Genomic DNA, 24,770 nt, shown 5'->3' with positions numbered 1-24,770 from the left:
GGTCCACAGGTTAGATTTCTTGCACCTCAAATGTTCACATCTCAGCCGCTTTGGATTGGGGTGGATAGCATCATTACAAAGTACACAATGAGTTGTTCCTGTGTATCACTCGCTACAACCATACCTAATTTGGTCCAAATCGGTTAGACAGTCCTCAAGCTAATGCTCATGTGCCTCAAATTAACACGTTTATGTTAACACGTTTGCCATCTTGGATCGGGGTGGATTACATCCTCACAAACTATGCCACTGAGGTTTCCTCCTGTGCTCCTACAGTTGTAGCTAATTTGGTTCAAATCGGTTAAGTGGTTCACAAGTTAGCCTACTTACATCTAAAAGGTTTATGTGTCCACCATCTCGAAACGGGATGGATGACAACATCACAAACTACGCCACTGAGGTGTCCCTACGTGTCCCTACAACTGAACCAAATTTGGTTCATATTGGTCCAGGCATTGTGAAGTTGATATTGGGGGGACACACACATGGACGCATGGAATGCCAGGTGATCTCATAAGCCTTCTGGAAAGTAGGCTAAATAAGCTAAATAAGGGCAAAAAGAGAGAGGACAAAACCTGAAAAAAGGCCTCAGAAACGTGTTAAGAATATAAGAACAGCCCTGCTGGATTGGGCCCAAGGCCCATCTAGTCCAGCATCCTGTTTCACACAGTGGCCCACCAGATGCCACTGGAAGCCACAGCAGGAGTTGAGGGCACACCCTCTCTCCTTTTGTTACTCCCCTGCAACTGGTACTCAGAGGCATCCTGCCTTTGAGGCTGGAGGTGGGCCTCTGACTAGTAGCCGTTGATAGACCTCTCCTCTATGAAGTTATCCAAGCCCCTCTTAAAGCTATCCAGGTTGCTGGCTGTCACCACATCTTGTGGCACAGAATTCCACAAGTTGATTATGTGTTGTGTGAAAAAATACTTCCCGTTTGCTGGTCCTAAATTTCCCAGCAATCAATTTCATGGGATGACCCCTGGTTCTAGTGTTATGTGAGAGGGAGAATAATTTCTCTCTATCCACTTTCTCAACACCATGCATGATTTTATAGACCTCTAGCATGTCTCCCCGCAGTTGCCTTTTTTCAAAACTAAATAGCCCCAGGTGTTGTAGCCTTGCCTCATAAGAAAGGTGTTCTAGGCCCCTGATCATCTTGGTTACCCTTTTCTGCATCTTTTCCAGTTCTACAATGTCTTTCTTTAGATGTGGTGACCAGAATTGTACACAGCACTCCAGGTGTGGCTGCACCATTGTTTTGTAGAAGGGCATTATAATATTAGCAGTTTTATTTTCAATCCCCTTCCTAATGATCCCTAGCATGGAATTGGCCTTTTTCACAGCTGCTGCACATTGAGTTGACACGTTCAACAAGCTGTCCACCACAACCCCAAGATCCCTCACTTCATCAGTCACCGACAGCTCAGATCCCATCAACGTATACTTGAAGTTGGGGTTTTTCGTCCCAGTGTGCATCACCTTACACTTGCCAACATTGAAGTGCATTTACCATTTTGTTGCCCACTCTGCCAGTTTGGAGAGATGCTTTTGGAGCTCCTCACAATCTGTTTTGGATTTCACTACCCGAAAGAGCTTGGTATCATCTGGAAATTTGGCCACCTCACTGCTTAACCCTACTTCTAGATCATTTATGAATAAATTAAAAAGCACCGGTCCCAGTACAGATCCCTGGGGGACCCCACTTCTTACTTCCCTCCATTGTGAAAATTCTCCATTTATACCAACCCTCTGTTTCCTGTCTTTTAACCAGTTAGCAATCCACACATGTACTTGTCCCCTTATCCTGTAACTGCTAAGTTTTCTCAGGAGTCGTTGATGTGGAACTTTGTCAAAAGCTTTTTGGAAGTCCAGGTATACTATGTCAGCTGGAACACCCTTATCCACACTCTCAAATAACTCCAAAAGGTTTGTGAGGCAAGATTTACCTTTGCAGAAGCCATGCTGGTTCTCCCCCAGCAGGGCCTCTTGTTCTATGTGCTTTACTATTTTTTCCTTAAGGATGCTTTCCATCAATTTGCCTGGAACGGATGTTAAGCTAACCGGCCTTTAATTTCCTGGATCACCCCTGATTCCTTTTTGAAAATTGGTGTTACATTTGCTACTTTCCAGTCCTCCGGTACAGAGCCTGATTGCAGGGATGAGTTATATATTTTAGCAAGGAGGCTGGCAATTTGACATTTGAGTTCTTTGAGGACTCTAGGATGGATGCTGTCCGGCCCTGGCGATTTGCTAATTTTCAGTTTTTCCAGACAGTTTAGAACATCATCTCTCGTCACCGCTATCTGACTCAGTTCTTTAGCCTCCATCCATAAAAAGCCTGTTTCAGGAACAGGTATATGCTCAGTATCCTCTGCCATGAAGACAGATGCAAAGAACTCATTCAGCTTCTCTGCAACCTCTATACCCTCCTTAATCCCTTTCACTCCCTCATTATCCAAAGGTCCAACTGCCTCCCTGGTAGGTTTCCTGCATCTGATGTATTTAAAGAGGTTTTTGTTATTCCCCTTGATGCTTTTGGCTAAATGTTCCTCAAACTCTCTTTTTGCCTCCCTTATTGCCACCTTGCATTTCTTTTGCCAGAGTTTGTGTTCATTTCGGTTCTCCTCATTTGGGCAGGCCTTCCAATTTTGGAAGGAAGTCTTCTTCCCTTTTATGGCTTCCTTGACTTTACCTGTTATCCATGCTGGCATCCTCCTGGACTTAGTGGTACCTTTCCTCCTTTTGGGTATACAATCTAACTGGGCTTCTAGTATTGTGGTTTTGAGTAAACTCCATGCATTCTGGAGCGAAGTGACTCTCCTGATTTTCCCTTTCAGCTTTCTTTTCACCATACTCCTCATTTTGGAGAAGTTTCCTCTTCTGAAATTCAAAGTGTCTGTGTTAGACTTCTTTGGTGATTCTCTCCCCACATGTATGCTGAATTTGATCGCACTATGGTCATGGTTCCCTAAAGGGTCGATGACACTGACATCCCGCACCAGGTCCTGGGTACCACTCAGGATTAAGTCCAAGGTCACCTTCTCTATGGTTGGTTCCAAGACCAACTGTTCTAGGGCACAGTCATTCAACGTATCTAGAAATCTGACCTCTTTGTCATTACCTGACTGTGAATTTACCCAGTCTATGTGGGGGTAATTGAAGTCACCATTATTACTGCCCTGCCTCTCCTTGAAGCCTACCTGATTTCCTGCTGCAACTCCCAGTCACTGTCAGCGTTTTGATCCGGAGGGTGATAGCACGTTCCCAGTAGCACATTTCCTTTCAGGCCTTGTATTGACACCCACAGGGATTCTGTGGAGGACTCTGGTCCACCTATGTTTTCTACCTTGTTAGATTCTATCCCTCCTTTAATATACAGTGCTACTCCACCTCCGCTGAAGAGTTCTCTGAAACTGCTGCTCATGCAGTGAGTAGAAGAGAATGGAGCAGAAAAGTACCCACAGCCCACCTTGCTCCTTTAAGGAAAATAACTTCCTTTCCAGGGGTGGTGCTGAGACCAGTTCCCTGGTTAAAGCTCTGGAAGTTTCAAAGACTGTTCCACATAGATGTAGATCCCATAAGTTTGACTCCACAAAGAACACTATACTGTGTTACCCTGCCCAAGCACTTCTTGCTGTTCAGGGCTGTATAAGAATACATTTCAAAATGTGCACATACACAAGGCTGTAATACAACACCTTTCTAGACTATCTCATAGTACCCTCTTGCTCAAGATGTAAAGATTAGGCTCAAAGACAAACCCCAAACACACAAGCCCTTTTGCCGTGACACCCCCTTCGTCTGAGAATCTTTATTTTTATGGAGAACCTTTCTTCTCGGAAAATAAGATGTTAGTCCCTGCTCATTACGGAAGCTGTGTAAACAGTGAACAGCAGTAAAAACAAACATATGTACTCCAGACAGGAGGTATAATGGAGCACAGGCCTCCAAACACACACACACACACACACACACACACACACACACACACACACCCCACTACCCTCAAAAGAAACAGGAGGAAACTGAGTACTCAAGCTTTTGAGTGACCTTAATTACCATGCTGGAATTTGTATCCCAATATCCACTTGCATTTTGGAAGAGCTAGGCCAAGCTCTTAAAAAGTGCACTTAGCACTAAAAGTCAAGAAACAAGGCACAGCAAATATAAGGGTAGTCACCCAACAAAAGAAATCCTAGATTAATTAAATGGGTAAGATTTGCATATGGGTAAACAATAGTTCTGAAGCAAAAGACATACTTTGTTTTTGGATGATGCATGTGTGTGCCGTAACTAGTACACATCTTCTTTGGGGGCACATTCTCCAGTCTTTCTTACCAAGGAGGAGAATTCCTCTTAAGATAATGCTAGCCATCTGCAGTTTTTCTTGAAAAATTGCTGCCTAATTAATTGGGGTACCTTTTTTCATCTATCAGAAAGTCTTTTGTAATCTGACCAAACACTGCAGCCCCAGAAAATATTTGAGTCATCCTTGTCTGTTTTTAATTATTATGAAAAGGGATATGAAGGTCAGCATCCACACTAAGTTCCATTCCCCTCTGGAGCTGATTCCCCTTGTACTGGCCGACCAATTTCAGTCTCCCTGGACACAAGCGCTGCTGGCAAAACTCTCATTACTTGGCTTCTCTTTAGAATATTTGTCACTACTGGCATATAATCAAGCCAAGAAGATCCTCAAACAGAAGATCTTGGGCACTGAGCATCAAAATGACCTAGGTGTCCTCCCGCAGACCATAAGAGGGTGCCTTGGCAATCACAGCCAGGAACTAGCCAGTTATTTATCATCACTCTCTTTACTCAACCACCAGAGAGTGTTCCTTAGAGGAAGATATGATGCCTTACCATTGGCAGTTTTTAATGGGAAATTTCTGAAAATTCCCCATGCCAATTGGATCTGCCCTTGTGGTTCGGGCGAGGTTGAACTTGTCCACCACGTGTTGCTATGTTGTTCCTTTTATAATGACAGTTGACGCAGTCTTATTACTCCCTTGCTATTACATTACCCCAGCTGAACTGATGAATTTTACGTCACACTTCTCCTTGCAGACAAGAAATTGCTAAATTACACACAAGGTTGCTAAATTTTGTGCGGCCGCTGTTAAGATCTGACAACAATTAATTTCTACTCTTTAGATCATGGGTGGGGAACCTTGGCCCTCCAGCTGTTGTTGAACTACAACTCCCATCATCCCCAGCCACAATTAGTTGTAGTTCAAAAACAGCTGGAGGACCAAGGTTCCCCACCCCTGCTTTAGATCTTACCATATAATGTTTACTTTGTTGTTGTATTGTACGACAGATTTCTTATCTGAATGTTCTGTAATTTGTTGGGTTTATGTCTGATCTATGATCATAATAAAGCTATTCATTCACACTAAGTTCCATTAATTTCAATAGGATTTGTTATCACAGTTGACTTGTCTCATTTATTTCTATTATTATTATTTCTTGTTTACACAATCAGACAGGTGTTATTGACTGGTTTGTTTTATCCAGACATCGAGTCCTTCCCAAGGACCTGGGATGCCAGAATTTTATTGTCAATTGTTACAGATATCGTCGCAGAATATAGGCTGTTCGCAGTAAAGCTGTTTTTTGTAATTGGCTGATGGTGATTTCTGTGGTCCCTATGGTGTTGAGGTGCTCTTCAAGGTCTTTTGGAACTGCACCCAGGGCGCCAATTACCACTGGGATTATTTTGGTCTTTTTCTGCCACAGCCTTTCAATTTCTATTATTATTATTATTATTATTATTATTATTATTATTATTATTATTATTATTCTACATGTTATATCCCGCTCTTCCTCCAAGAAGCCCAGAGAGGTGTACTACATACTTAGGTTTCTCCTCACAACAACCCTGTGAAGTAGGTTAGGCTGAGAGAGAAGTGACTGGCCCAGAGTCACCCAGCAAGTATCATGGCTGAATGGGGATTTGAACTCAGGTCTTTCCAGTCCTAGTCCAGTACTCTAGCCACTACACCACGCTGGCTCAATAATAATAATAATAATAATAATAATAATAATAATAATAATAATAATAATAATAATAATTTAGATTTCTATACCGCTCTTCCAAAAATGGCTCAGGGCGGTTTACACAGAGAAATGATAAATAAATAAGATGGCTCCCTGTACCCAAAGGGCTCACAGTCTAAAAAGAAACACAAGATAGACACCAGCAACAGTCACTGGAGGTACTGTGCTGGGGGTGGATAGGGCCAGTTACTCTCCCCCTGCTCAATAAAGAGAATCACCACGTTAAAAGGTGCCTCTTTGCCAAGTTAGCAGGGGTAACTAGTCATCATGACTAACTAGTTTGAATACTGCCTTATATTTTTGCTTCTTCTCTCTGGAAAAGGAGACATAAGAAGGAAAACGGTTTTAACTCTGTATTCTGCACTGTAGGAGAAAGGATGGGAATCTGTTGCTTCACTAGCTTAGAGAATAATCTGTTTAAATTCTGGATATTTTAAGGATGAACAAAATAAGACAGTGCAACCAATCTAATGCCACACAAATTAAAGATGCTAACATATACAAACGAACAAAACCACTACTCCCACATGTGGTTCCTCTTGCATACAAAGCGTGCCCATGGAATCTTCCCAAGCAGTCAATTACACAACAATAATCAACAGCAGGATGTGCAAACAGACGCAGGAGATGCTTAGAACATTTTATAGACATGGCATCACAACCTCCTAAAGGACACGACACATCACTGTACAGCAGCTGCATTCACAATCCTAATGTTTAAACACTACATATTGATATTGAATGATGGTTTCTGAATAACCTAGTCTAAGAACTGCTTCCAATGTTTCAGTGCTTGTTCATAAGCACGCATCTCTCCCCTAAGGAAAACCAAAGACTCAGAAAGACTGCACGGATGATTGTCAGACAATGATGCAACTTTTCTCAAGGGAACAACATGGGAAAGTTGAAAACTCCATGAAGGAAACACCACCATCATCCACAGAAGTGGTGCTAAAGAGAGCTTTGACTGAACAACTTCTGGTGGGACTTGCAAAATATGTAAGCCTCTGAGGTACAGAAGAAATAAAAAATGTACTATGTTAATAAAATACATCTTGATCTCCGCCCCGGTAATCTTGGGTGTGGTTACAAATGCAGGAACTATTTTAGTTTAATGTACACAGCCAGACTTTTACATAATTGGTTATAGATACTGAGGTCAAATGAACAATGAAGATATACAATATCAGATATACAGTAACAAGCTAGAGAGACTCTATAGGCCTTTTCTGCCTCAATTCTGAGCAAACAAGGTTGTCAACTTCTGAGCAGAAACACTGCTTCCTCCTGGTGGTGTTAAGTAACTGCTGTCAGTCAGTAACAGCATGTTTTTCTGGCACTTCTCTCCATACACTCTTATGTCACCAAAACCCAACAAAACCTGAATAAGCAAAAGATTCCTTCCGGAAGAAATAAAGTGCAGGAGGGATACTTCTAAATTTCCTCCCAAATTTAGTGGTTCTTATACACCCGGTCCTAATTGATACCTTGAGCAGCACCAATGTAACCAATTTTCTAATTTGGATTTCTGGAATTTGTAATGATAGCTGTATATGCACAACTATTGCTACAACATTCTGTTTCATTTGTCCACATGCTCTCCCCCACCAACACTTACAGATCCGGATGCTACATTTTAATATATCCTCAGGTACAGGTGTGATTCATGACAACATACCCCCATGAGCAGCATTCACAGGGAAGCTTGCAGAAGGATTCTTTGCCGTTGTGGTGCTTTGCAATGTTGCACTAGCAGAAGTGGAGCCTTCTCAGAGACATACATGAACTTGTGAAAAAGGTAATGTAACATTTTGCACAATAATTAGCTATGCATCATGTTGACCTGCACAATATCTTTCTCTAGCACAAGAACTAGTCTGAAACAGAGTTTACTTTCTTTGCAAAATGAATGACCTGCTACATCCTTATGCTACTGCGACAGCATTTATGCTAGTGAAGGACTAGTTTTGATGCTGCCCAATATATTCTAAAAATAACATTCCGAATGAAGGTATAAGCAAGAGATGGGTGTGTCTCATTACTAAACAGAGTCAAATGCAAACATGGTCCATGAAAAGGATAAAAGATCAAAATCAAAATGAGCAAACCTTCCATGTATAGGCCTACACGTGATGAGAAAACCGATAGTTGCTGAGCACTTGAGGACGCTTTTGCATCAGAGAAATCTCCTTTCTACCCTCCCTTTTTCTTGAGTTAAAAACCATCTCTGAGAAGCTTGTAAAAAGAAAACAAAAAAAGTTTTATTCGATTACTACAGATTGCTTCCGTCTGAGGCTTTTATGTTTTAAATACACTCAAAAATACTTAGTAGGTTACAAAAATAGTTGTCTTAGGCTGCAGTTTCAGGTTGCATTTAGGCATGCTTAAAAATTTACAGTCTTTTGCAACGCCCTAGGTAGACTGAGCGTAGGCCAGTGTATCTTGCTTTACATTACATTGCAAGTAAACAATGATAGAACAGTATCAGGAATACACAAAGCACACACACAAACAAATATGTTTCTAATGCAACATTTGACTAACAAACTGTTCCCTATGCTGATTCCCCCTTTCCCTTGAAAACTCACCAAACACCTGTTGAGAATCAAGCTTCCTGCAATCCTGTCTCTCAAGGATCTACAGTTATTCCATGAGAGAAAAACCTCCATGCTGGCTTTGACCATGAGGGAGCAAGAATTCCATGCCCCCCACTAAGACTTTCCACACGGGCTTCTCCAGAACAGACCACCTTCTTGTTCCTAGAATTCCTAGCAACCACTATCTAGGTACGACCCACCTGGTGTACTGATTGCCTGCCCTGGAGTTCACCAGCCTGTCAGCTGAAACAAGGGTTTACTTCCTGTTACCTCTTTAGAGGGAGGGGAGGCTTATCACTACACTTCTATACTAAAAGAGTTATGCTGATAGGCTACCGATAGGTTTCCAGGCAAGATACAAAGTGCTGGTTATCTCTATATATAATTCTCTAAGGCATGTCCATGGCTAATCCTGTGCGTGGCAGCTCTTGCGAGAGTTCGTGAGCAGAAGCATCATGGTGATTGGGCAGTGGGGATTCCATATGCAGATACAGAGGAGGAGCCTGTGAGAGCAGAAGCACCATGGTGATTGGGCAGTAGGGATTCCATATGCAGATAGGGAGGAGGAGCCTGTGATGGTTAAGGACAGTTGGAATGCAACTGTTACCGTTTGGAAGATGTTCTTGATTGTAGATGAGAGGAATATCTCTATATAAAAGGATAGTGGGCAGGGGTCTGTGAAGAGAGGGATCGTGAGGGTGGAAAGAGCCCCTTCAGGAGAAGGAGGCTGCCACTGTGTGAATTAGATGAGGGAACAAGATGAAGAAGATCTATTAACTCAGGAAGGGAGAGAGAAATAAATAAAAATAAGGGAGTGGAAGGGCGAGTGGTGGGGAGAGGAAGAGAAAAAAAGAAGGGATGGAAAGAGAGAAAGAAGGTAGGGCAAGGCACGGGCCAAGCCTGTCAGCGGCCTGAGGGGAATGAGTAGCTATGGCGGCGGTGGCAGCAAGGAAGGGCCCAGTCAACCACTGCTGCTATTTGGGGCTACCAAGGCCATTGGTGGAGGGAGACAGGCAAGAAAGGGACAGGCCCGGACTTATCAGTAGCTGAAGGGAACGAGCGGCCATGGCAGTGGCGGCAGAGAAGAAGGGCCCAGTCAACTGCTGCTGCTCTTGTGTGGAGCAGCAGGAGCGGGGCTCAGGTGAGGCGGTCTCTGGGGATAGGGGGCTGCAGCTTGGCCAATAGGCACCATCAACGCTGCACCTGCGACCAAGAGGAGTGAAAGTGATGGAGTAAAGGGATGGAGGAGTGACCAGGGTGGGGGTGGAAGCAACAGGATGGAGGAGCAGAAGCAGGAGCATGGCTCATGTGAAGGGGGCTGTGGCAGGGGCTGAGGGAAGCAATCAAGTACTAGGGCGCAGATGCTTTGCGTAAGTTATGCTAGTAAACTATAAAGCTCTAAATGGCTTAGGCCCTGTGTATTTAAGAGAATTTTGTCACCATGAGCCCCATCATCCAGTGAGATCATCCGGAGAGAGGTCTGTCTGCAGCTGCCACCATCCTGTCTGGTGGCCAAGAAGAGATGGGCCTTCTCTGTTGTTGCCCTGAGACTCTGGGATGCGCTCCCTGCTGAAATAAGAGCTTCGCCATCTCTGACAATTTTTTAAAAGTCGCTAAAACTTATTTTTTCACTCAAGCTTTTTAACTGGACTGTGGTTTAAAATTGTTTGAAGGTTTTTATTTTTGTGTTTTAACTTGTTTTATGTTGTTGTAAACCACCCAGAGACGGAAGTTGGGGCGGGATACAAATTGGATAAATCAATAAATAAAAATGTAGCACAGATTGGCTCAGCAGTTTATCCAAGTTCTTCCCAATACCGGGGCTGGAAGAAGAACTCAGATAATTTCCAACCTAATCTGAGGTGAGCTCTCAGCAGTTTGCCCCTCTCTAAATGGAACTCAAGAGGCTATGCAAATGGGGGCTTGTTCTAAATAACCCACAATGAATTATATGAGACAACATAATTGTAAAGAGCTTCTTTTCTTCTATGTTTTGAATTCCAAGTAATCTGATTTTCTAACAATAAGCCTAGTTTTATTTATTGCACTGTGTTTATGGATTTGAACCTCTGGGCCTACCTATTTTCTTAAACGCTCTGCTGTTCTACTGGAAAGCAGATATTTTGGCATTATTTAAGGAACTGAAGCAATACCAAATGTCAAGAGGACAGAAAGAAAAGTATCAATCCTTGCTGAGTATTAAGTTTCTACTTGGGTTGGTGGCAGTTGAGTAGAACTTTTGTGATCTTGAATTTTAACTTGGAACCAGCTGTGAGAGCAAGTTGGAAAAGAAATCTTTTTCACCCTGTGTTTCCCACAGAGAATAGTATGGACTATTTCTAGTAAATGTGAGGACAGGAACAAAAGTGAAATTTATTCCATGCCTGGAATAATGTTCCAGACACATTTATCTTCAGAGATCTCTTGTTCTTTTAGATGTTTTGGACTTGCTTCTGTTAGCCTTCTAGAATTTGGCTGCTGAAATGCTGTCATGTTTTTGGACAATCGTTTGTAAGCTAAAATTGCAAGGAGAAAAATTTAAACATCACAACAGATGAAAACTAGAAGTGGGGTGGAGGGGAGAGATTATAGAAGGAAGATTTATATGCTGTTGCACAGATTCTTTTTGTAGCAATTCAGGAATTTTCTGCTAGTACATGTTCTAGTTTTCCATTCAATCAAATACACCATGAAACCAATTTTCTCAAGCTAAAAGATGAAACAAACTAGTCAAATTTACCTTTGGTTCAAACTCATTTTATTTCAGTAAACTGCACCAGAAATTAATTTCATGGCCATGTGAAATGTCACATTTAAAAAGCCGGTGAGGAAGAGTGGAAGAAAATCTGAGCAATCGAGTCATGGAATTTTAATTTGATGATGATAGCAACAAGAACTGATGAAGACAACGATAAATTCAACTACTATATCTAGCTAGTCTGAAAAGAGAACAGGAAAGGAAAATATTTTGGATAGAAATGTGTAATAATGAAAATGTCTGAGGCCCTATGTGCATGGAACTGGTTCCGTGTACTCCTGGGAGGGCGGGGGGTTTTCTTTAAGGGGCAGGGAAGGCGCTGCCTACCTTCCAGCCCCCGCCCCTTCCCTCCACTGGCATTCTCACAAAAAGCGGGCAAGTGGGGTTGTAGTGTGCCTTCTTGCAGCCCCAGTCAGCATCGCCATGCAAATGGCCAATGCACCACTTGTGTGGCGATGCTGTCCGGGGCTGCAGGGAGGCACGCTGCAGCCCCACAGGCCCACTTTTTGCGAGAGCACTGGCGGAGGGAAAGGGGCGGGGCAGGGGCTGGCAGGTAGGCAGCACATCCCCTGCCCCTTAAAGACCACCCCCCCCCGCCCTCCAAATGCCAGTTGACAGAACTGGTTCGGCGTTCCTAGAATGGCGTGTCGAACGCTTCCGTGCACATCCCTAGCCCGAGGAGGCAATGGTTTTGATGTATAGTTTCTGAAAAGGAAGAATAAATGGAATTATGCAAGTGTTTGGATATGAAGAGAGTGATCAAGGATTATAACATGAAAGAGCAGAATGTTTGCTTCTAAGTATGCAGGTGCAACATCCATTTTACATACATCCCTTCCAATGTGAGAGTCATGTAGAAACATACCTGGCATACTTCAGTAAATCTGCACTCCTGGCTGTATGTTTAATCTACTCCAGTTGTTTTAGTAAGCAAAATGAGGGGTAAGAATAATGAGAGATTTATGTAAACAGTATTTCTGAGAAGGTACCAAATGTGGTCAGAAGTTTCAACAGAGTGACTTGAACAAAAACAGTATTTGGGCTGCAATTATTAACTTTCATGTTTGTAACTTGCTAAAGGAAATTTAAAAATCAGACTTTGCTCCCTGATGAGCTAAATGCTCCGTTGCCTAGAAATTATCTGAAGGAGGGGTGGGGGAAGCTAAGCTTGAAACTTCTAACAGAAAACTACAAACTATGTGTGCCCTAAGTTTAAGACCAAAGTCCATACTTCAAGAACCAAATTGCCTACTTCTCATAATCATCCCTATATCACCAAGGTTCAGAGATGCAATAATTTGTACCTGAAATTTGTACAATGACTCTTCACAGATTTATTGCATCCCCATGAAAGATATGAAAACTCTAACCTGCTCTAGTGTCATCTTCTGCAGCTCCTTCTCCCAAGCTGCACGATCATCATCCAAGTGGTAGGAAGCAGGAGGGGTGAGTCCACGGAGAATCAGGGGGTCCCGGTCATGGCACAGGGCTGTCAAATGTCCAATATACAACTTCAACTTGCTGCGATTCTGATCAAGATCTAAAAGGGGCTGAATTACCTAAGACAAGAAAATATAAATCAGTTGTAGCCTGAAAAACAAGCAAATGGGAACTTCGTTAACTATAAGATAGAAAAGTTTAAGAAAGCTGAGAGAAGTCACCCAAATCTTTCTGCATAAACATCTAATTGTACAGGAGAGGGAAGAGAAGTACTTATGTAAATCTACTCAAATAATGCATTCATGGAAGATTGCACACTATTCTGTTTGCCTCACAAAAGGACATTCTAAGCAAATTAATATATTTCAATAAAGAAGTTCTGTCTTGTACATTAGAATACAATTAAAACTGGGGGTCTGGAAAGATATTCAGATAGTGGAATAATACAGAGTTAGAGTTCAGCTAATTATGGCCAAACATGGAGGAAAATGAAGGACAATCCCTCTGGTAAAAATGGTACAAGGTTTGCATTGGCAATGGCTGCCATTGGCAAAATTTCATCTGTCAAGATGTTTCCATGCAGGCAAATCTGCAGCTGCACATGATGCGTGTCAGCAGGCCTAAGGTATCTTTCCAACAGTATCCCACTAGCCCCACTAATCATTGTGGAAGTGTGATAATCTTGCAATCAACAGAAACAGGTGCTGCGACTACTTTCAACAGTGTCTGAGTACACAACAACTCTGGCTCCTTTGCTATGTTTCCAACACTCTCTGAATGGATTAACAGTGGTGCAACAGGAGCAGCTGAAAGCTACAGATTAGTAGTGTCAAACTCCTTTCTCTAGGAAGACTGCAGAACCCTGTTTATAGCACATTAGGATTAGCATTTTAACACTGTATAAAGAAACAGCATGGAACAGAACCTCTATGACAGGAAATGTAGATTAAAGAAAGCAGTGCTGTAGGGCAAGAGAGAGAGAGAGAGAGAGAGAGACCCAAGTCAGAGAAGTTTTTGACGATGACTTGATAGGCCAAAATAAGGAAAACAAAGTTCATGATACAATGGTTTACACTACTGATCACTGTACAAGCCTTCACGAACTCCCCTCACATTAGCAGACCCACAGTGGTTTAGCTGATAAGGAAAGGTATGTCACACAGAGCAAAATATGTACACTACAAGGAAGAAATAATTCATTTGTGATACCACAGCTCTTTTGATTTTACTGCAAATGTAACTGTGCTTTTATGCACATCCATTAATTTATCCGATTGGAATTTAAATGCTTACTTTTTTTTGAGAGGGAACGTCTATATCAATAGTTCTCAACCTACTTGAACACTGGGACTGGTAGCTTGAAAGAAGTACAAGAGCGTGTTCTCACTGGCAACATCACTTTGAATATACAACAAAATGCTGAAGAATTGAAAAAGCTCTACTTTACCAGATGTAAAGGGTATGCCGTGGCAGAGGATTCTAGGGATCCTGTCCTCAGAACAACATAAATTCCTGGCCTGTAGCTCATGGCAGCATCCAGACCAAGCTAGTTAGTCTAATTAAAATTTACGGGGCTTCATGAATACAAACTTCTTTCATTTATTTCAATGGTGTCGAGTCTGGATACGCACACACTCACACAATGGCACACAAGCTCCAGACTTAGTGCAATAGCCGTGACAGCAAATTAGTCAGGATGTTGGCCCCAAAACTCATGCCTCTGGGGCGGTTTACAATAAAACCACACAAATGAAAAACAAAGTTAAAAAATTAAGGCAATAATAAATTATAACAGGCCACCCAGTGAGCTCATGACCGAGGAGAGAGTCAAGTTGGGCAAGCCTTGATTTGCAGTTCAGCCTCTTAGCCATTACACTATTCCAGTTCTCAGCTACACTATTAAAATATTCCTATCCTGCCTCTTCACTTGAGGTGGCTCGCAATAGCATTTAATACAACTAAAATCTCTAATTTCAAGTTGATGTCTGATAGGAAAAGTTTTCACTATTATGAGTTCCGTAATCATAAGTACAGCTTTAAGGCCTAAACATCATACATTATGCAACACCCTAAGCACAGTGCCCCCTCTCACACCGATACCAATGTTTAAAATTAATGAAAAAATGAGACAAGGGAAATCAAGAATAGAGGGTAGCTATGGTTGCCAGATCAGTACTTCAAACACAAAAGTACAATCTTCTTGGTGCTGGGGAACCAGGATTAAGCAGCAGAAGCTTGAGAAAACAGTGCTCAGCCTATGTAACTCTACAGGCTTCCAATATTAAAAAGGTGAAAGTAATGCTACATGTTCCAAAATGGTAATTTTTGCTGAAAGGGCACATCCCAAATCTCCCTTTGCCTTTGATTTTTTAAAAAGTTTTTTAAATTAGTAAAACAGTATTAATATAAAATAATAACAAAGAACAGTATCTCATGCTACCACAATATATTTAACAATCTTATTTTCCATATATCACAAGAAAATCCAGACTCAGATCTAGTACTATTAATATAATAATATAATCTGCCCAGATATGGTAGAACTGTGAATCTACTCTCTCAGCCTTCATTAATCTAATCTTATCAGTGATCTTTTCTAGCAACGCAATTGACCACATCTTACCGTGTTTCCCCGAAAATAAGACAGTGTCTTATATTAATTTTAGCCCCCCAAAATGCACTAGGGCAATTAGCAGTACATCAGAAATTACTGCTAGGTCTTACTTTCGGGGTAGGTCTTACTTTCGGGGAAACAGGGTATTATACCACTTCTCAATTGTTAACGGATCCAAATATTTCCATTGTTGAACAATTATTGTTTTCACTGCCAGAATTAAAAAGATTATAAGTTCCTTATTTTCTAACTTGGCATTATTTCCTACAAATATATGTAATAGCCCTAATTCCGGAGAACACTCCACATTTTGTCGCATTATAATTCTTATTTATCCAAATATTTTTTGCCAAAAACATACCATCTTATCGCAAGACCACAACATATGATATAATGTTCCCTTATGCTTACAACCCCTCCAGCACTGAGTGGAATAATTATGAGAAATATATGCCAATTTTACAGGAGTTATGTGTCACTGACGCAAGATCTTCCATTGCAACTCTTGTCTGATAGTATGCTGCTCATCTGCAGATGGTAAGATGACTATAACAATTTCCTTTACAGTAGCATCTTTTAACACATCATTATTATCCAGCTGAATATTTGTCTACTTAGTCCTGTACTTTACTGATTTACTTTACTAGATGAACACAGAATATATAACTTGCAAGCTAAACGCTAATGGTAATAGAGCTTGGCAAACAGCCAAGTTGCCACATTCCATTCGTAAGCATGCTTTCTAAAGCTTTTTTGGGGGTGGGGGGTGGGGCTATTTGTTAAATTGTTTTATTTAATATTTTAGATCCGTCTGCTGCTGGTTTTGCAGTTTTGTTATGGTGAATTTTCTGAGTTTTATTAAACAGATTGTAAAATTTGTTAGCCATCTTGTGATGACATTGTCCTAAAAAGGATATAAAATAAATTAAAAAGAGGGAAATATCTAAGATGCTACTTTGCTGCATTTTTTTGGTTAAGTACTAGAACTAATGGATGACATTGGAAGATTTTAAACTGGAAACAAGGCCTGTGGGTAAGGCACTTATTGGAAACATCCTAATTTGATGGCTGCTGCTTAATTTGGGAAGGGCTGTCTCCTGTCTTCTTGGAGTGCAGCAGAGTTACCAGAGAGGTTAATTTCTCTTTTCCCTTGGGATGCATTATCCCCATCAGTAAGTAGTATCCTTATCTCTATGTTTCTCCCACATCTAATTTGAGCTGGCCACTTAGGAAAAGTCATAGTGTTTCCCACAACTGCAGAACTGCCACTAGCTTATCTCAAGAGGATGCAAAAGCACCTGCCAAGCAGAAAGGCCGAGCTAGTCAGGATTGATGAGCTGGGTCACAAGTCTCTCTGCTGCCTGAATGCTTTCAAGGGGCACAATGGACTAACTAGGCTTTCCTGAGATAGGAGAATATTTCCCTAATCAGCCTATCTAAATTACCTACAAGAGAGATGCTTTGACCATCCCTTCCTTTGCCTAAGCCTGAAGTGTTTATTCAACACAGAAGATGCAAAACATCTGAAACTCACATTGCTGAAGAGAAATAAAAACCTGGCAAATTTGACACAAATGCATTTTTGAATATATAGGCAAAATGAACCAGGCAAATGCATTTAAAAACAATCAGCAAAAGTTGGGTTAGTAGAATTTATTTATTTACATTTTATATCCTGCTCTTCCTCCAAGGAGCCCAGAGCGGTGTACTACATACTTAGGTTTCTCCTCACAACAACCCTGTAAAGTAGATTAGGCTGAGAGAGAAGTGACTGGCCCAGAGTCACCCAGCAAGTATCATGGCTGAATGGGGGTTGGAACTCGAGTCTCCCCAGTCCGAGTCCAGCACTCTAAGCACTACACCACACTGGTGGTGATACAACCATACTTATTTTCATTTCAATGCTGAACACACATCCAGTTAGACGAAATAGTATTGGCCCACATGATGCGCAAGGCAATGCTGGCATTCCAACTGGCTGGTGCTTCTGTTCACATGGAAGCCACCCTTGGCGGTAGTACGCAATAGCAAAGCTGCACATCTACTCACACTCACAGCACTCACACTTGGACAGACCTACTTATATTGGAAACAATATCAGTTCCACTGTGCAAGAGTGGGCACACTGTTTTAAGCAGCCGTGCAACTGTGCTTTTGTGCAACATTGCCTTGGTTGGCTTCCACATGCACAGCAGCACCAGCCAATCAGGATTGCCATCATTGCCTTATGCATCACATGGGTCAAAGTTTATTAACCTTATGTACAGCTAATAAGTTGGAATGTATAATTTTAATTGGGGCAGGATTTTCTTTTGCATGTGAGATCATATACAATGTTTTCACTTGGTCCACCTTGTTTATAAGGATGTTTGCCTGTATGGTGAAGTCAGTGAAGAAAATGACCAATGCCAGACAAATAGCGTATACATTTCTGTGGAGGGTTCTCTGTTATTTAAAACAAATATATAAGAAGCTCTCTAAGACCGTGATTAATCTCAATTCCAGTCAAATTAAGTTTTGAATCTTCTGGAAGAGTCCACTATAGAAATTCAATACAGGTTCAAAATCAAAACTGGTCACACCCCTCCCTCCAGTGGCTTGTCCTCCCTGCTCTCAACATCCCAGAAGAAACTTGGGTCAGGAATTTTGGCTATACTGACAGTCCCATTTCTCCTGGTTTCATATCTGCCTGAGTCAATCAGGAAATCATTTTTATAAAGCAAATTCTTTCTGAAATTTTTATACACCATGAACAAATCCCATGGATTAATGATTTCCAGAGCTCACCGCCATCACCTTGGGAACTAGCCAACTTTGGGGGAGGGAAAAAAAAAACTTGGAAAGAACACAGAAGAGTGAACACTGTTTTATCCACTGATGGTCTCAGAAAAACCTTTCAGAGAGACTGTGAAAAGATTTGAAGACTGTCACCATGCTAAGGATTTTTAAAGAACCTCAATTAATATAATCCTCCACAGACATCTGTCTACATCACACAGCTGCCTCTACTGGCAATCTACTTATAGAGACTCTGGTCTCAACACTAGGGTTCAGAACAGCGAGTCAGATGTTTCAAAACTGGGATGCATTGGCAAAGATGGAAAGCTGAATGAACACAGCCCTTGGCTAAATTCAGGCACCATACTTAAAAAAAACAACCACTCCAAACCTTAATGACAACTAAACTGCATAGTGAGAAGACAAGAACCAAGTTTACAATCACTATGCACCCCATCTTTGTTTCACTTCTTTCCGAGTGGCTTCATCATATGAAAGCAGTTTGTGCCTTCCTAAGTGAAGCAAAACAGAACTTCCCAGTTGTTATTGAAGGGCAAGATGAGATCAGATCATGGCAACATCAAAAGCTGTTTTTGTATGTCAGTTTTTCCTCCTCTCCCAAAATGTTTTGGAAACTGGCAATGCACTAATATGGTTTTGAAACAAAGCAATTTTTGGACATGAGTGCGGGTGAGGAATTTCATGATGACAGTGATAATGTGGTTTCATACTGTTCAGTGCGTTAGGAACCACAAAGTCTGGGAATCATCACTTTGTTAGTTCTTACAAGATGTGACAGATAGGGACTTAAAGCCTTTTCAGCGCTAGTTCTAGCTTTAAACAAAGCACAGGGTAAAGATAGACATACTAAGATATTCTAAGGCATGCAACTATTACTTGTTCGTGGTGAATTTAGTCAGTGAAACAGTTTAGTTCACTCTTAAAGCTTTTACGATAGGACCTCAGGTTATCAGGATAGTGACACTATTCCATGTATGCTGACAATAACATCTTTTGAGATGTCAGAAGACTGAAGCCTTGAGAAGCACAATGAGAAGAAATCAGATGTGTCCATTGATGTTTTGTGCTTCAACATTTTCTATACCTTATTCTCCAAAGAATCAAGACTTGCAGTCACATTGTATATCTGTTATTTCCCCCTCTTTAAATCCATCTCTGCATATGTTGCTCCTTCCTATTGGAATTATCAACAATAACTAGTATTAGATACAGTCCAGGCTTGTAAAGTGTCAGGTGACCCCACAAACCTTCACTTCCTGTGTTCTTTTAATTTAACAGTTGAAGCAACCCACTGCATGGGGCTGAAGCAGCTCACAACCATTTGTTACACAAATGAGATTTTCACTATTATGCTGTGTTTCACAACTGTCACTCAAGTATGATAGCATATAGATGAAATACAAGCCAAGATTCTTTGGTGAACGTCTCAGAGTCTGCATGCAAAGAACCTCAATAAAGCTTAGCATGATTGCCTTTAGCAAAAGTGAATCAAAACTTGCTTTTAAATTAGTGAGTGGATAATTAAACTCCATCCTCTTAAAATATTGCTACCTATCTTCTTAAAATGTTTTGGAAAATAATATATTTGTTCTTGCCCTAGATTAATGAGTGTAACAGAAAATGGTGCTGCAATCCAGTCAAACCTCAGTCAAATCTCTTCACCTGATTTATGCTAGAATCACAGTCCACAGAATTCTTGCTGGGGACAGTGTCATCAGATACCAGAATCAGGGAGAAACACCATGAAAGTACAGTTCTAGAATAAATCCAAACTGTGTTATTTTAAGACTGACATCCTGATATTTAGCAAATTAGCATGGAATTAAAAACAACTGATATTTTTAAAATGAACTAACTTGAGACCCTGGTAACAAGAAAGTCACAATATTCTAAATAGTGTAAATGCATGTCAAATCTGAGGAAAACATTGGCCAGTGGACAGACAGAAGATTAGGCTGAAAGAATGTATGCTAGATTTGGCAATGGGCAAGGGCGGAGAAGGTCAAACACAGAGAAAGGGGGGGATGCTCTGCAAATAGAGGATAAAATCATAAGTGAAAGTGAGCCAATTCAGAATATTATTTTATACTAGCTGGGCCAGGCGCAGAGCCACTGCCGCTGTGCCCCCCCCCGGCATGCCCAGCTTTCTGGCCGCCCGCTCCCCCCCGCGCTTTATGGCTTGTGAACTGGCTGGAAAGCCCGCCCGCCACCTCCTCCAGTCACCTCCTCCTGGTGGCCAGGTCGACCCGCCGTTGCTACCTCCTCCAGCCGACCGTCTCTCCATTGTCTCCCGTCCTCGTCGCTATCTCCCAGCAGCTGCTCTTGCAAGAGCTGCCACACATGGGATTAGCAACGGGTACATTTAGGAGAATTAAATATATAGATATAGATACATAGATATGTAGAGAATTATATATCTCTATATAGATATATATAGAATTAAATATATAGAATTAAATAACTAGAAACCTTAACAGAAGAAGGCATTTACTCTGCAACAGGACTAGTATCTTATTCCCAGCCACTCAAAGCATTCAAGAGGTAGCTTCAGTGATTTATGAAAAGAAAGCAATATCTGCAGAAATAAAACCTTTACAGTTACACTCTGGAAGAGGGCTTGAAAAGAATAAGCCACGCTGTGCAGGGTCATGCAGAAATTACATATCAAAACACAAAGTTGCATTTAATCTAGCAAAAGAATGCACGGACACATTGCCGATAGGAATGGGGTGGTATCTGGTTCAGCAAGCAAAATCCCCTAAGGTGTGAGGGTGCAAACATTTCAGATAAACCAGAAGGAGACAGAGTAGAGCAGATGGAAACACATGGCAGCTGGTCAAAAAGATCAAATGACAGTAAGGGAGTCAGCACATGCCAACGCCAGGTAAGAGACTTGACATATAGGTGTTTATAAACTAATACCAGAACCCTCCAAACCAAGATGAGCAAGCTGGAGTACTTGGTTGCTAATGAAAACATAGATATAGTGGGCATAATGGAAACCTGGTGGAACTGTGGGAACCAGTGGGACACTGTTATTCCTGGGTACAAACTCTACAGAAAGGACAGGGAGGGGAACATTGGGGGCGGAGTAGCATTGTATATTAAAGAAGGGAGAGTGTCCAACAAGCTAGAAAACCTAAGAGGATTGGAGTCCTCCACAGAATCATTACAGCTGACAATACAAGGACTGAAAGGAAATGTGTTACAAGGGATGTGCTATTGCCCTCCAGATCAAAACATTGAGAGTGACCTGGAGTTGGAGAAGCAAAGCAGAGAGGTGTCAAAGAGAGACAGAGCTGTAATAGTGGGCGACTTCAATCACCCTCAAAACGGGCAAATTCACATGTGGGTATTGACAGAAGTGCCAGATTTCTAGACATGCTAAGTGACTGTGGTTGAGGAAGCAACCAGAGAGAAGGCGACCTTGGACTTAATCCTGAGGGGTGCCCAGGATGTGCTGCGAGATGTCAGAAGTTGTAGAACCACTGGGGAACAGTGACCATAAGTGTGATCCAGTTCAGGTTATATGCAAGTGGAACATTGCCAAGGAAGTCCAACACAGATGTGCTGGACTTCAGAAAAGGAAACTTGTAAAAAATGAGGAGACTAGTAAAAAGGAAGCTGAAAGGGAAATTCAGGACTCTCAGGAGTGTCAAATCACTCCAGAAAACATGGAACATATTCAAAACAACAACAGAAGCTCAATTGGAATGTATACCAAGAAGGAGGAAAGGTACCACCAGGTTCAGGAGGACGCCAGCATGCCTAACAAGTAGAGACAAGGAAACTATGAAAGGGAAGAAGACGTCCTTCAGAAAATAGTAGTCTTGCCCAAATGAGGAGAACAGAAAAGAACATAAACTCTTGCAAAAGAAATGGAAGGAGATAATGAAGGATACAAAAAGAGAGTTTGGGGAGCATATAAATAGAAGTGTTGAGGAGAATAACAAAATCCTCTTTAAATATAATCAGAAGCAGAAAAACTGACAGGGAGGCAGTTGAACCCTTAGATGATGAGGGTGTGAAAGGGATTATTAAGGAGGATAAGGAGATTGCAAAGAAGCCGAATGAGTTCTTTGCATCTGTCTACATGGTGGAGGATACTTACCTTATACCTGCTCCAGAACTGAGCTTCTCAGGCTTCAAAGCCGAAGAATTGGGTCAATTTGAGCAGACGAGAGAGGATGTTCTAAACTGTCTTGAAAAACTAAAAATTAACAAATCACCAGGCCCAGATGGCATCCACCCAAAAGTTCTAAGGAACTCAAATGTGAAATTGCTGATCTCCTAGCAAAAATGTGTAACTTGTCCCTACAACCAGGCTAATTAGAGGACTGGTCCCTACAACCAATTAGAGGACTGGAAAGTAGCTAATATCACTCTGATTTTCAAAGATCCAGGAAACTACAGGCCAGTTAGCTTAACTTCTGTGTCAGGTCAATTGATGGAAAGCATATCTGAGGACAACATAGTTAAACATATAGAAGAACAGGCCTTGCAAAAGGAGAACCAGTATGGCTTCTGCAATGGCAAGTCATACCTCATTAACCTTTTGGAGTTCTTTGACAGTGTCAACAGGCATGTGGATAAAAGAGATCCAGTTGAAATAGTATACTTGGACTTTCAAAAAGCTTTTGACAAAGTTCCCCACCAAAGGCTCTTGTGTAAACTTAGCTATCATGGGATAAGGGGACAGATTCAGTTGTGGATCGGTAACTGGTTGAAAGACAGGAAACAGAGGGTAGGAATAAAAGGAGAGTTTTCAAAATGGAGGAGATGGGGTCCCCCAGGGATCTGAGGTGGGGTACCCCATGGATCTGTACTGGGACCAGTGCTCTTTAACTTGTTCATAAATGATCTAGAAACTGGGGTAACCAGTGAAGTGGCCAAATTTGCAGGTGACACTAAACTATTTAGGGTAGTGAAATCCAAAAAAGATTGTGAAGAACTCCCAAAGGATCTCTCCAAACTGGGTGAGTAAGCAACAAGCTGGCACATGCAGTTCAATGTAAGCAAGTGTAAAGTGATGCGCACTGGGATAAAAACTCCCAACTTCAAGTATACGCTGATGAGATCTGAGCTGTTGGTGACTGACCAGGAGAGGGATCTTGGGGTCATGGTGGACAGCTCGTTGAAAGTGTCAACTCAATGTGCGGCAGCTGTGAAAAAGGCCAACTCCATGCTGGGGATCATTAGGAAGGGGATTGAAAATAAAACTGCTAATATTATAATGCCCTTATACAAAATGATGGTGCGGCCACACCTGGAGTACTGCGTACAATTCTGGTCATCACATCTAAAGAAAGACATTGTAGAACTGGAAAAGGTGCAGAAGAGGGCAACCAAGATTATCAGGGGCCTAGAGCAACTTTCTTATGAGGCAAGGCTACACACCTGGGGCTATTTAGTTTAGAAAAAAGACGACTGTGGGAAGACATGATAGAGGTCTATAAAATCATGCATGGTGTTGAGAAAGTGGATAGAGAGAAATTTTTCTCCCTCTCACACAACACTAGAACCAGGAGTCATCCCATGAAATTGAGTGCCAGGAAATCAAGGACCAGCAAATGGAAGTACTTTTTAACACAACACATAATCAACTTGTGGAATTCTCTGCCACGAGATGTGGTGACAGCCAACAACCTGGACGGCTTTAAGAGGGGTTTGGATAACTTTATGGAGGAGAGGTCTATCAACGGCTACTAGTTGGAGGGCTAAAGGCCACCTCCAGCCTCAAAGGCTGGATGCCTCTGAATACCAGTTGCAGGGGAGTGATAGCAGGAAAGAGGGCATGCCCTCAACTCCTGCCTGTGGCTTCCAGCAGCATCTGGTGGGCCACTCCGCGAAACAGGATGCTGGACTAGATGGGCCTTGGGCCTGTTCTTATGTTCTGTCTTCTAAAGAAGATTAGGTAGTAAATAATATCTAAAAGCAAACTTTCTCTTAGGCAGGATCACAAACCTATCATACTGCTGAAAATTTATTAGAAACACTGCCTTGTTCTCCATACATCTCAAATTCCATAATGTGTTAGTGAGCATAGTCACAGTGAAACTATTTTCTTAGCTCAAGTTTGTAAGTTTAGACTCATGTGGTTTATTGAATTAGTTTTAATTGCTCTTTCCCACTCAGGTGCAGAAGGGCAGTTGTGAGGATGTGAGAACACCCAGACTGGAGACTATGCCCATACTGAATGATGAAACTGTCAGGAGAAGACAGGTCTGTTACTGACAAGGGTTGTAAGTATTTCCCTCTGGCAAGTCAGGGTATCAAACGGTTTTAAATACGTGATTATTTAGTTTCTGCTTTTTTAAAAAAGTGGCACTCAGTCGTCATCCAGCTGCCAACTTCTTCTTTTTGGGAAGTGTTATTGAATGGCTAGCCATTCTACAGTTTCATGAATATATGGGTAGTGCCAGTTTTCTGAGCCACCATAACTTTGGCTAGAAAACTTCAACTACTGAGCAGGAGAAGCTGCATAATATATATAAAGCATTGG

At 41.7% G+C, this 24,770-nt stretch overlaps 1 protein-coding gene across 18 annotated transcripts in view; it reads right to left on the bottom strand.

Moving 5' to 3' along the window:
• ERC1 (ELKS/RAB6-interacting/CAST family member 1) overlaps positions 1-24,770 on the bottom strand; it is a 292,154-nt gene that overhangs the window by 14,983 nt on the left and 252,401 nt on the right. For 11 of the 18 annotated variants that reach the window (XM_053255857.1, XM_053255858.1, XM_053255848.1 and 8 more), the window contains one exon: positions 12,786-12,974. In XM_053255857.1, coding sequence (XP_053111832.1) covers positions 12,786-12,974 — 189 coding nt within the window. Of the gene's footprint in view, positions 1-12,002; positions 12,121-12,785; positions 12,975-24,770 lie in introns of those variants that run through there. The other 7 variants (XM_053255862.1, XM_053255865.1, XM_053255866.1 and 4 more) reach the window with 2 other exon arrangements.

This window comes from Hemicordylus capensis, chromosome 5 (genome assembly GCF_027244095.1).
Source record: "Hemicordylus capensis ecotype Gifberg chromosome 5, rHemCap1.1.pri, whole genome shotgun sequence".
In the NCBI taxonomy this organism is placed as follows: domain Eukaryota; kingdom Metazoa; phylum Chordata; class Lepidosauria; order Squamata; family Cordylidae; genus Hemicordylus; species Hemicordylus capensis.
The sequence above is the reverse complement of the archived record's forward strand: the minus strand, read 5'-3'. Positions and strand labels throughout refer to the sequence as shown.